The sequence below is a fragment of the Carassius gibelio genome, chromosome A7 (assembly GCF_023724105.1).
Source record: "Carassius gibelio isolate Cgi1373 ecotype wild population from Czech Republic chromosome A7, carGib1.2-hapl.c, whole genome shotgun sequence".
In the NCBI taxonomy this organism is placed as follows: Eukaryota; Metazoa; Chordata; class Actinopteri; order Cypriniformes; family Cyprinidae; genus Carassius; species Carassius gibelio.
The window spans coordinates 1708561-1721420 of NC_068377.1; the positions used below are offsets into that span (position 1 = coordinate 1708561).

At 36.7% G+C, this 12860-nt stretch overlaps 1 protein-coding gene across 2 annotated transcripts; it reads right to left on the bottom strand.

Annotated features, from left to right (window-relative positions):
• Positions 1–1877: 1877 nt before the first annotated feature.
• Positions 1878–12823, bottom strand: LOC128017586 (NACHT, LRR and PYD domains-containing protein 1 homolog). 2 transcript variants are annotated; one of them, XM_052603029.1, is made up of 15 exons: positions 12509–12823; positions 12359–12415; positions 11943–12036; positions 11655–11845; positions 11478–11525; positions 10421–10570; positions 7545–7567; positions 7151–7215; positions 4284–4495; positions 3911–4164; positions 3676–3795; positions 3446–3572; positions 3327–3353; positions 2692–2745; positions 1878–2584 (listed from the first exon to the last, which is right to left on the bottom strand). In XM_052603029.1, exons 2-15 carry the CDS (start codon positions 12372–12374, stop codon positions 2334–2336), a joined length of 1632 nt encoding a protein of 543 aa, XP_052458989.1. In that variant the 5' UTR covers positions 12375–12415; positions 12509–12823; the 3' UTR covers positions 1878–2333. The 2 variants fall into 2 exon arrangements, with proteins under 2 accessions (XP_052458989.1, XP_052458990.1); XM_052603030.1 differs by having other exon boundaries at positions 12359–12433.
• Between the last annotated feature and the right edge of the window lie 37 nt (positions 12824–12860).

A 12860-nucleotide genomic window follows, 5' to 3' on the forward strand; every position in this document is an offset into this window, starting at 1 on the left:
TAAACTGATGGCAAGTATCACGATGTGTGCTGAATGAGACTTCTCGTACGTGATTTCATAGTGATAAACATCTCATGTCAGTGACGCTAGAGGCGCTTGACCGTGCTTCAGTGTTTGACGCTTTTGGGAGTATGGATGGATGCACAGCGCGTGATGCGCGTGGTGGGAGTGGCTGCGCTGTATATTAATTATTTATTATTATTATTTAGGTCTTTTTCGGTTATTATTTCGAAGCTGGGTTGCTCTGCTGTTTATTGATATTTTTAAAACTATAACGCTACATCTATCAACATGTATTTAGATGTTATCATTGTATTCATTCATGTCTTTATTTTAATTATATTATTTCGGTCTTTTACAGGTGAAATATTACAGTAAGCCAGAAATCGGGCCGAGCGGGGCTCATTCTAAGCCCATTAGCCACAGTCCAACGCAGAATCACAGAATCTGACAGCGATAAGCGGCTCATCAACGACAGTATAGGCTATTGCAGTTTTAATCAGCCTTTACAATAACCGTTTAACTTTAGAGTCTAAAGTAAAAAAATAAAAATAAAAAAAATAAAGATCTGTAGGCCTTAAAAAGTCTGAATATGTGTTTTTGTCACCAGCAATACAGTATGTTGTTCAGTATTGTTACAGTAAATTAAGCTCCGATTTTTTAAAAAAGGTTAAAATTAATAAATTAACGTTAATTAATCAGAAAGTATCATGCTGTTGCACGAAAGATGCATCCAATTGAAATGCATTAGTTAAAAAAAAAAAAAATGTGCTGCAATCACGAAAATAAGTAAATAAACGTGTCCCTGCCACGAATCAATAGATTAAATTACGTGACCAAATCACGAACTGCCGTGAGACTGGGAAACGCTAATTGAACATGAAAAACAAATCGTACGATATAGTACGATTTAACCAATACATTAAATAGTGCAAATTAGTACAAATTCGTCTTGATGGGCTTTTAATAAATGCAATGAACAAATCGTACGAATTCATACGACCCAGCTCGTACGATATCGTACGATTTAGCCACTTGGTTAATTTGTGCGAATTAGTACGAATCCACCGTGAGATATGGTTGGGCATCCAGTATGGTTTTCTATGAGAAACTCCTTTCTGATATTGCTCCACTATTTTTCACCGTAGCATTGGGGGAATTGGTGATCCTCTGCACATCTTGACTTCTGAAAGACACTGACACTCTGAGAGGCTCTTTTTATAACCAATAATTTTGCCAATTGACCTAATAAGTTGCAAATTGGTCCTCCAGCTGATCCTTATATGTATATTTAACTTGTCCGGCTTCTTATTGCTACAGGTCTCAAATTTTTTTGGAATGTGTAGCTCTCATGAAATCCAAAATGAGCCAATATTTGGCATGACATTTAAAAATGTCTCATTTTCAACATTTGATATTTGATATATATTTTATTGTGAATATAATATAAGTTTATGAGATTTGTAAATTATTCCAATCTTTTTTTTTTTTTTTTTACTAACAATTTTTACAGTGTCCCAACTTTTCCTGGAATCAGGAAAAATCTTTTTATTTTTTTATTTATTTATTTATTTATTTTTAATGGCATAAGCACATTACGGAAACCACAACCAGATATATATTATTCAAATGTGTCATGTTATTCAAACATACTGATAGAAAAATAAATAAAAAAATTATAGCTTAAATGCATTGTAAGTCGCTTTGGGTAAAAGTGTTTGCTAAAGGCACAAATGTAAATGAAGATATTTTGGTATAGTGGGTAATCCTCGAACTATCTGACTTCCTAATCCATCCAAAATCTCTCCAAAGTTAAAGTCTTTTTGTTTATGTATTCATATAGGTTTTATTCTAAAAAAAAAAGAAAAAAAAAAATACAGTGTAAAAAATCAATTAATCAGAAAACAACTCATCAGAACTGTATATCCCATTAAGTTTGCAATAAATTAAATGAATGTTTTATGCCTTCATTTGAGAACCAGAAATAATTAAATACACAACACAGAAGAAAAATCATGAAGCTATACTTTAAGAAAAAAAAAAAAGAAAAAGAATAAATTAAGTTGTTTTATGCATTCAAATAATCAGACATGCAAAAACATAATTCGGTAACAATAAAAATGTTTATTTTATTAAATTGATGTTGAAATGTATATATTTCACGGTTTTAATCAATTTGACTTTTTGTTTAATAAACTTTAATTTAACTATTAAAAAAGGAATCAAAAATAAATAAATAAATGAATCCAGGAAAAATGAAAATGGAATTCGGAAAAAAAAAATTTCATAAGGCCCTGCATCTTGAATTCATTGTACTGACAGATAAGGAGCATCTACTCACAATGCTGCAACTCTTCAACAAGGAAGCGCTCATGTTTTAAAAGACTTTGGTAAAGTTTCTCTTTCAGTTTAGTTGTTGTGAGGAAGCCCAGAAGCTTTCTCATTCTCTCTTGCGGTGTTCCTGATTTTAAGATGATTTGGTATTTTTCATCACCAATCAGATCTTTCATGTCGTCTGCAATCGGTGCCACCAGAGATACCTTTCTGATCAACTCTGCCCTGTGCTTCTCCACAAACTCAGCACCTGAATAGATGAACAAACTGGTGCCTTCATGAAAAGCCACTGAACATTATACTTAATGAAGAATCTGCATAGAAACAACTTTATACATTTTCATAAATTATATTTACCTTTACAGTTTTTGCAGCGTTCCCTTTTCTGTGCAGTTTCTGCTGGCCGATGACCTGCGTAAAGATTAAAAAAAGTGTTCAATTAAATTCATTGTCCAGGCTTTCAGAATTACGCAAGAAAGTACCATACTTCCAGCGAGCTTGTGATAAACTTATTCGGCCAATCAGACGCTGACATTATTTGGTCCAGTTATGCTATAGCTTCCTGGTCACAGTGTCACATGCTACACAAAGTGCCATTGGACTGATTTTATACATGAAACAAGACGCAATCAGTCAGAGGGGATTCTTGTTCCCTCTCAGGAAAAAATGTTTTCTCACATAAGTATTGTAAAACTTAATGATATTTATATTAGTGGCTAAATGCACAATAATATTAATACATTTACAGAATATTACAGGACATTTACTGGCCACTGAATTAAATGTTCATTGTCACATACTCTATGAGGAGGTCGTCTAACTGCAGTCAACTGAAATGAGGCCAAAAATAATTCAATTATTACTATATTATATATTAATCTAACTACAGATTTTTTTTTTTTTTTTTTTTTTTGTATATAGCATGTATATGTGTATTTATATTTATAGCATGTGAAGATCTGTATGAATAATGAAATTGAACTGCCACTTACAGACTGCACTGTTTATGCTGAATTCATCTGAAAGAATACAGAAAAATAAATGAATATAAAAGTTAAAATATAAATATCTGATCTGCAGAGGGTTTTGCATGTTAATATAAGTTGTTTACCTGATTCTATATTAACTTCCCATATTTTTTTGTCTTCTTTGTCTTCTATATAGAGTTCAATTGGTTTCTTTCCATCTTGAATGTATAAATCAAAGAAGTTGGCCTTGCATGGTGTCAGTTTTAAATCCTGGCAAAAAAATGCAAATGTAAACATTTTAGAAAGTGGCAGCATGTAAGTCATTATTTTAACTAAACACACACACACACACACACACACACACACAAAGTACCTGAGGGTTGATTTTGGAGTCACAAGATGTCTTCAGTGTGTAAAATTTGTCTATTTTAAGGGCTTCATTTGGTGTTGGTTTTACAATCTCCGTATTCTTTTTCTCTTTCTCCTTCACATCCTAACAGTGATAGACATGATTATCTGTCAAACATGTCCTTATGGAGGTAGTGTTGCAAAATGATAAATCTACTCATGTTGTCCATATGAATGAATTAGATTAGATTAGAGTTTACCTTCTTAAGTTTTTCATCATTTAAAATCAGGTACACGTGAAGGCTGAGGGGAGATGTTCTGTTGCGATAAATCAAAGTTACACAGTGAAATTTCATGGTGAGGTACTGATACAAATGTGCAATAATTCCCAAGAGTGAGAATGTGGGATTGAGGAGCTTGGCATGGGATCTGGTTAGTTCACATCTCTTCAATGAAGCTTCGCTGCCGTTTACATGAAGAGCTTTCACTGCATCATCTGAGGAAGATCCAGAATCTGTGCACAGCAAAGCTGGTTTAAGTCTTCAAGAACAAGAGCTCAGTTTTGGCTTGAAATGTTCACACAAATGTTGAAATGATTGGATCTGGAGTGAGATATGCCTTACACAAACATACCTACACAGATGAAGTGAGGTAGATGAATTTCCTCCAGAGAGCCAGAGGTTACAGTGATGTCCATCAAAGGTCCACATGGCTTGTAGTTCTTCATGATATCTTCATGCATTGATTCCCAGTCAACAAACCGATACTCCAAACGGACATCGGTGTCAGATCGCCAGCGGAGGCCAGTCTCTGAACATTCATACTGCCCTGCAGAGGTGCTGACACTGAAAAACACAAATATAGCACTGATAAAGATGCTCTCAGGAGATGTTATATTATTATATATATATACACTCACCTAAAGGGTTATTAGGAACAGCACACTAATACTGTGTTTGACCCCTTTCACCTTCAGAACTGCCTTAATTCTGCGTGGCATTGATTCAACAAGGTGCTGAAAGCATTCTTTAGAAATGTTGGCCCGTATTGATAGGATCGCATCAACATCCAGGGCACGAAGCTCCCGTTCCACCACATCCCAAAGATGCTCTCTTGGGTTGAGATCTTGTGACTGTGGGGGCCATTTTAGTAAAGTGAACTCATCGTCATGTTCAAGAAACCAGTTTGAAATGATTCAAGCTTTGTGACATGGTGCATTATCCTGCTGGAAGTAGCCATCAGAGGATGGTACATGGTGGTCATAACGGGATGGACATGGTCAGAAACAATGCTCAGGTAGGCCATGGCATTTAAACGATGCCCAATTGGCACTAAGGGACATAAAGTGTGGCAAGAAAACATCCCCCACACCATTACACCACCACCAGCAGCCTGCACAGTGGTAACAAGGCATGATGGATCCATGTTCTCATTCTGTTCACGCCAAATTCTGACTCTACCATCTGAATTTCTTAAAAGAAATCGAGACAGATTTCATCAGACCAGGCAAAATTTTTCCAGTCTTCAACTGTCCAATTTTGATGAGCTAGTTCAAATTGTACGAGTGTTTATTTCAGTCAAAGTTGCTCTTCTATCAGCTTGAATCAGTCGGCCTATTCTCCTCTGACCTCTAGCATCAAAAAGGCATTTTCACCCACATGACTGCTGCATACTGGATGTTTTTCCCTTTCACACCATTCTTTGTAAACCCTAGAAATGGTTGTGTGTGAAAATCCCAGTAACTGAGCAGATTGTGAAATACTCAGACCGGCCCGTCTGGCTCCAACCACCGGCGGCGCCAGGGGGGGTCTTGGGGGGTCTCAAGACCCTGCCAAAAAATGCCTTGACCCCCCATTTGACCCCCCAGCCTCTTCCTGATTAAAAATATATATATTCGGGATAAAGATCCAAAAATGTTTCTCTTCAAACTACGCAGAACAATAATAAATAATTATTTCGATATTTATTCATACACTGAACCGAGAACCGTTTCTGTCGGACGCGTCCGATTCGAGAACCGATGAGCTGATGATAACTGCGCATGCGTGATTCAGCGTGAAGCAGACTGACACAGAGCGCATCTGAACCGAACTGATTCTTTTGGTGATTGATTCTGATTCTTTGCTAATGTTATAAGCGCGGGTAAACCAAAGGCTTGAATGAAGGACAATCATCGCCAATGACGGCATTACATCGAGCGCAAAAGAACCGGTGAACCATTTTTTTTCAACTGGTTTATTTGATCGAATTGTCCGAAAGAACCGGTTCACTTGAGCACCTGCTCCTTTGCCCCTTAAGTGCCCTTTTGTCAAAGCAAAATTTCATTTTTTTTTTGTAATAACATAAACATTTGTGAATGCCTGCCCACGCCCAATCATAATATTAGTACAATTTATTAATAATAATTTAGCCGTAAATAAAATGACCAACATGATGACCGTTCACCTGACTACGACCTCATCCAACCGGGAAGATCCCTCATGCTGCACGGGCATTTTTTAATTGATAGAGGATATTTTCAACATCGTGGCAGCTGGTAAGTGGTGTTTTATTCTCAGCGAAGTGATTTTGATGTTTATTTACTTATTATTATTTAACAAGAACGATGTGATGTGAGAACATGGAGATACGTTGTTAATATTGCTGTGTGTAGCCTGTAGTGTAGAAGTAATGCTAGTGTGCTGTTTGAGGGAGAAAAGTTTCACAGACATCGAGGGGTCTGGTCTTTTTTATGTTATTTGAATAAACTTTTATTATATTACAGTACTTATTTATTTTTAACACGTAAAAATAATTATCACAGCACTGGTAAGGCTTATTCTGATTTTCTCATTCTCTGAATTATCATTAGGCTATAGAAATAAAAACAATTCAGAAATGAATTAAAATATAATTATATTTTAAATGTGATGCAAATATTTTTTCTACAATTGCAACAGTGTTTACAACAGCAAGACCACTTTAGCCTGTAAACTCAATAATATCTATCTGGAAATAAATGTAAAAATATCAATGTCAATAAAAATGCATAATATACCTGACATGAAAGTGCAGTGTGAAGGATATGAATAACAAATGTAGCCTGTCATTTGTTTACATTGCAAAGGTGTTTTTGTTGTTTAGTAGCAGTAATATGCAGTTATTAGCCATGTCCACTGTATTTTTTGTTGGTTTTCATGAGACCCCCCTTGAAAAGACCAGGACCCCCCATTGCCCCCCCCAATCAAAATTGTCTGGAGCCGCCACTGGCTCCAACAACCATGCCACGCTCAAAATTGCTTAAATCACCTTTCTTTCCCATTCTGACATTCAGTTTGGAGTTCAGGAGATTGTCTTGACCAGGAACACACCCCTAAATGCACTGAAGCAACTGCCATGTGATTGGTTGATTAGATAATTGCATTAATTTGAAATTGAACAGGTGTTTCTAATAATCCTTCAGGTGAGTGTATATGCAATGTTACAAGTATGTATTATTTCTTAAAGATTTATCTCTCTACCTGTACTTGATATTTGCTTCAGCTGTGACCTCTGAAGGTGTTTTAACTTCCCACTCAGAATCATCCTGAGAGGGGCAGAAATTAACTCAATTAAGAAAAACGAATAAACTGAATTAATGAATTAAAAGTCACTGAAGTAAAGAAAATACTTAATTTCAATATAATTTTGAAACTTTTTTTTTTTTTTTGCCAAAAAATAAATAAATAAATACAAAAATACAAATATTCATATTTTTCTAGAATTCTGATCTCTTTAACAACTTATATTGAGCAACGTTTAGCAGGGAGGAAGAAATTAATTGTATCCATGATACATAATACTAATAATGGAGACAACAAGCTACAGTAAATAGACAATAGACAGGGAAACATGGATTGTGACAGGTTTACTCACCTCTAATGCACATGACTCACAACCTGATTAAAGATTAACAAACAAAACCAGTCAGCAAATAATAAAAATCAGTCTCGTAATTTTTTATTGAAGGTATTAATAATAATAATAATAATAATAATAATAATAATAATATAATTTATTCATTATCTGTAAAAAGAGACACATTTTTAAATGATATATTGATTTAACATAGTTGAGATTCTTGATTTTTAATTGTTGTATTTTTATCCTCTCAGAATGATATATAGCACAATCTTGTTATGAGTTTACCTAATTAAAGAGATGTGCATTTTGCAGTTTAGGGAACTGTCTCAGGTTACGTATTTAACCATAGTTCCCTGAGTAGGGAACGAGACACTGCGTCCTCTTAGGGGTCGCTTTGGGGAACAGTATACCCTCGCCATGCTGAGAGGAGTGCAGGCCAGAATCGTGGCGAACACTAAGAACCAAGTCTACCATTTCCATGGGAGTTACCCCTGGGACGTTTAGACGGCTGTCTGTGACATTATCTCTTACAGCCAAAGGCCTAAGCTGCATAGCCAGTTTATTTTTTACACGAGTCCTCTTGCCCCTGTCCACAGTGGGGGAGGAGCGCGAGCCGCGACACTAGCCTTCTGTGCCCGTCTTTGATCCTCAGAACGAGACGGGCCAGGACCCCTATGTTTTTCGGGACCTGCTGCTGCATATGCTCTGCCATTTAAGCGGGATGTATCCTGGAGGGGCTTAGATGGCAAAGAGGGAGATTTAAGAGAGGATGTTTCCCCCACAGAGAGATAGCTAGCCAGTGTCTCTTCTACAGGGGGCATCTTCTCATAGCCATTTTCGCGCATGCCCTCGATGTTAGCATAACTCGTATGCTGAAACCGATGAATGCGTGAAGAAAACGGCCTCTTCCATTCGACTTCTGCATGTAAATCAGGCAAGAATGGAAGGCTCACCTGGGCTGGAGGGCTATGGTCAGATAAATAACGCTCATCAAGGCGACCTCGCGCGTTATTTTGCTAAGTCTAACTTTGTTGTGGCACGATCCATAACCTCTAACAGCTCCACATACGCAGGGCAGGAGGATTGAGAAGGCTCAGCCTCAGCTTCTTCGCCATCCTCAGACATCTCCTGCTCTTCCTGGGTAGAACCCAGCTGAGCACTAACCTCAGTATCAGAAAGGGTTAATGACAACACGTCTTCCTCCTGAAGTTCACACTCGTCTGCCGCCGAAAAGCATGAAAGGGAAAGTCCCTCTCTAAACTCCTCAACTTGATCCACCTGTGATCCCCACAAGCTCATTCTCCTCCGTGCCTCAACAGCAGCTGGTCCTGAGCCGCGGGAAACAGATGGACGTCCCTCTTTCCTCAAAAAGAAAGACAAATGAGAGCGGAGCTTTTTCATAGGAAAACGCTCACAATGCACGCAGATCGCCCCTCAACGACATTGTGCGCGTGCTCTTCGCCCAAACAAGAGACGCAAAGACTGTGTGTGTCATCAGGTGTCAAATAATACGTAATAAGTACACGGATGCACGCACTGTTTAAACGCCTTGCTAGTGGATGCCATGATTAACAAAGAAAGATTGTTCTTACCGTGGTCGTTTTTCAATAAAAAAAGACAATGAAGATGAAGAAGATAAATGACTTGCTCTCCGGTCGCTTATTTATAGTCGCACCGGTAGTGATGTCAGAGGCTGTCGCCGGCCAACGCGTTGCTGTTTTTTCAAAGTATGCTTCAGACACGGGTCACAACGCGGTGTTCCCCAAAGCGACCCCTAAGAGGACGCAGTTCGAAGTTCCCTCGAAAGGGAACTATAGTTTTCAAGTAGCATCGCCGTATTTCCATTTTTTTTTCTTTAATTTATTATTATTATTATTATTATTATTATTATTATTATTATTATTATTATTATTATTATTATTATTATTATTTAGATAAAATCTGGGGCCTGTACCATGAAGCTGGATTAGGTGGCTAGCCAGCTATGTTTCAGCTTAGTTTCTGCCAACCCTGGGTTTTAGGTACTATGAAAGTAGCTCGGCTTTAATCTGTGTTTATTGCCATCTTATCTTACGCTGCATGAGTCAGGTTATGTTCTGGATTCAAGATCTCAGACTGAAGGTGAACCAATCAGATGTGAGAGAAGTGACACATGTCTGACACAAAGTCACTCCAGTTTACCTTGCTTCAAATTAAAGGTCACTTATGCTTAAAAAAATAAATAAAATAGAAGTCTGGCTTTAATGATAATAACTGAGTCATTTTATGATTTATATAATTATAGTGATTCATATTATTATTTAACTCTTACACACAAGCAATTTTAGTTTAACAGTTATTATAAATTATTTTAAATAAATATTAATGTATACAGATCATGTAATATAAATAAGCTGTAGTATCAAAAGATTAAACTATTTTAAAATTAAAAAAAAACCTTACATGTTCAAGTCTCTATCACTATATATTTTCAAATGTATGAACTAAGTTAACAAGTTCCACTTGTGACTACACTGATGGAGCAAGATCATTTATTTTATTAGTCCTCCTTAATTTTTCATAAGACATTTAAATTTGTCATATTCTTCAATCTCTCAACCTTTAGCAAAACCTTTAATCTTTAGTTTTCAATCTCGCTGAGTAAATCAAACTTGCTTTGTGTTGCAAGGCTCGTGATTGGCTGTTGGCCAGTGATGTCACACATTCATGTGCACGCGCTCCACAAACTCAGGATCAAAGCCTGAATTGACAAAGAAAGTTGATGAACAGCATCGTGGTACCAACAAAGTCAGATTGGAGAGGCTTGGTTTTGTCAACTCAAAACTAATCCTGTAACTCTGAATTTGTTCAGCTACCATCATGGTACAGGCCCCTGGCCAAAAACCTACCTTTTGTATCAATTCCCATTTTGTTATAAGCAGTTCTTAATTTATAAGACGTCTCCTCCTGGAACAGTTCCTGGATTGCCGGAAATGGTTTTTGTTTTGTTTTGAGATCTTTCATAAATCTCATCATTTTATGATTATGCTTTATTGCACCTGGAAGAAGAAGAAAACAAGATCAAGTTAAAAATCAAATGCATCTGGATCAGGGGTGTCAACTTATTTTATGTCGAAGGAAAATTACCATAAAATGTCTCCTTGTTTGGCCCTTAAATTACCTTTTGCTAAACATTAACATGTTCACAATTATTGTTCACGTGTTCATTAATATTAATATTAACAATACAGTTACTCAAATGATTTGTTGAAAAACAGATTTATTCGATAACAAAACACGTGTAGAAGTACAGATGATCAACTCAGGGTTTGTTAAAATAATTTCTGTTGGTGAAACAATAAGACAACAATTGTGTTGATATGAAAACAGCACTCTTGCCTGTGTGATATTGCTATCATATATGTGTCATAGGTAATTCAAACTGGTGTACACCACAGTGTTGGGCACTAAAGTAAGTAGTTACTTATATAAGTACATTTTTGTTACTGATATGTTGGTATCAATATGGACTGTTTATGTACAAAGATGTGCCTTTAGAAAAGATACAGCCCCAGTGACAGCTTTCGAGTGCAGTTTATCTGGAGGAGGACGCCATCTTGAATGCTGATGCAAGCATGTGTGAAACCCTCTCTGACTCAATCCTAGCTGATATCAGTGGTTACAATGCATCCGTCATCTTTTAAAATGCTACTCAAAATTTTGGAACAGCTTTATAATGCTCATGTAAATCCAGAGGCATAACCAGCGAGTCAAGTAAATGAGCAACTTCAAATTTTAATAATATTGTTTTATTTGATATTTTATATTATCATTCAAATCACTTTTGTGGGCCGTATTTGGCCTCGACCCGTATGTTTGACACTCCTGAACTTGCTCAATAATGTAATGTTTTTAGGGTTTTCAGGGTTGATTATTTTCACCAAACATCAAAGCTGCTTAACTTACCAGATGAAATCATTTTCTTTTGAGTGTCACCCAGAACTCGGTGCATACCTAAAACACCAAGATGTTATAAAATCACTTTCACAGTTGCTGCCATTTAAGCCACTGTTCATTAAACATGGTGCTTGTGTGCCATTTTCTGAATGAATTTAGATTAGTATTGAAATCCGGGAGACTTACTGCTGACACGGCATGGCTGGACAACATCAGAATCAATTTCTAGTTCTCCGATTGTTTTCTTTATCATTTCTGTTCCTGATTCTATAATACCGAGTATAGATGAGACATCAAACGACCGATCTTCAGTTTCCACGAGAAGCTCTCTGAGTTCTTTTGCTGCAGCCTTTATTCTCTTCTTCTGGTCTTTGTTTCTTGATTTAAGCAAAAGAAAGATCAAAACCTTCACAGAGATGGAGGGTTGGCAAATAACAGTGAAATTCAGACACAACAGAAATCATTGGCTGTTACCTTTTTGGCTGTACGTCGTAAAGACGACACAGCTTCTCTATTTGTTCTGTATATCCATTAAGAAGTTGCTCCAATTCTTTACAGCTTTTGAGAGCTGCACAAAAATAGAAGCAGAAAAACATGTAAAAGTCTTCATTCCAATCAAAACAATTTTAAAGGGGACAGTAAACAATAAGACAGTGATGTTTTATTATTATTAGTTTTATTCAAATTTTACTGTGGTCCACATACAATTTCATTCCAGTAAAAAAAAAGCAAGGCTTAGCTACTCAGCGGTTAACAAACCTCAGTGTGTTTTTTGTGAATGCGAGTTTGTGTGCTGATCTGTCATTTAAAGGACTGCAGATCATCTACTAAAAGAGTAAACACAGGGATATTTCCTGTTCAGTTTCATGCTGATGTTATTGTACACTCACTTGCAGGTTTTGCCATCTTTTCATCAGGATTCGGCCGGGTTTGTCAAATACTTCAGACTGGTGTGAGACACAAAGCTGTCAACAATATTACAAATCCAGATACAAAACAATGCTTCAATGTAAAATACAAAACATTCATGAATAACTTACTTTACTGGCTCAGACTTTGCTCGATCCTCAAGTGTCTTCGTCAGAGGAAACTAGATTTTACAAACTGAAAGTCAAATGAAAACTCAACCGGTCAAACCTGTTCAAAGTACACAGCTGACTTTAAAGGGTCAAAGGTCCATGCAAATTCTCCAAGGCCTTCTCTTTTATTTCTGTCCACATGAGGGCAGTATGAAACCAGAAGCTGTGAAAGCCTGAGCTCAAACACAGAGCTTTTTTCACACACACAGCAAAAAACTGAAGAAATGTCCTTCATAGGCCACGTTCACCAAAACCTGCAGAATAGCATTTAATAATATCTAATCCCTGCTGCATAATGATTTATTGAATTATA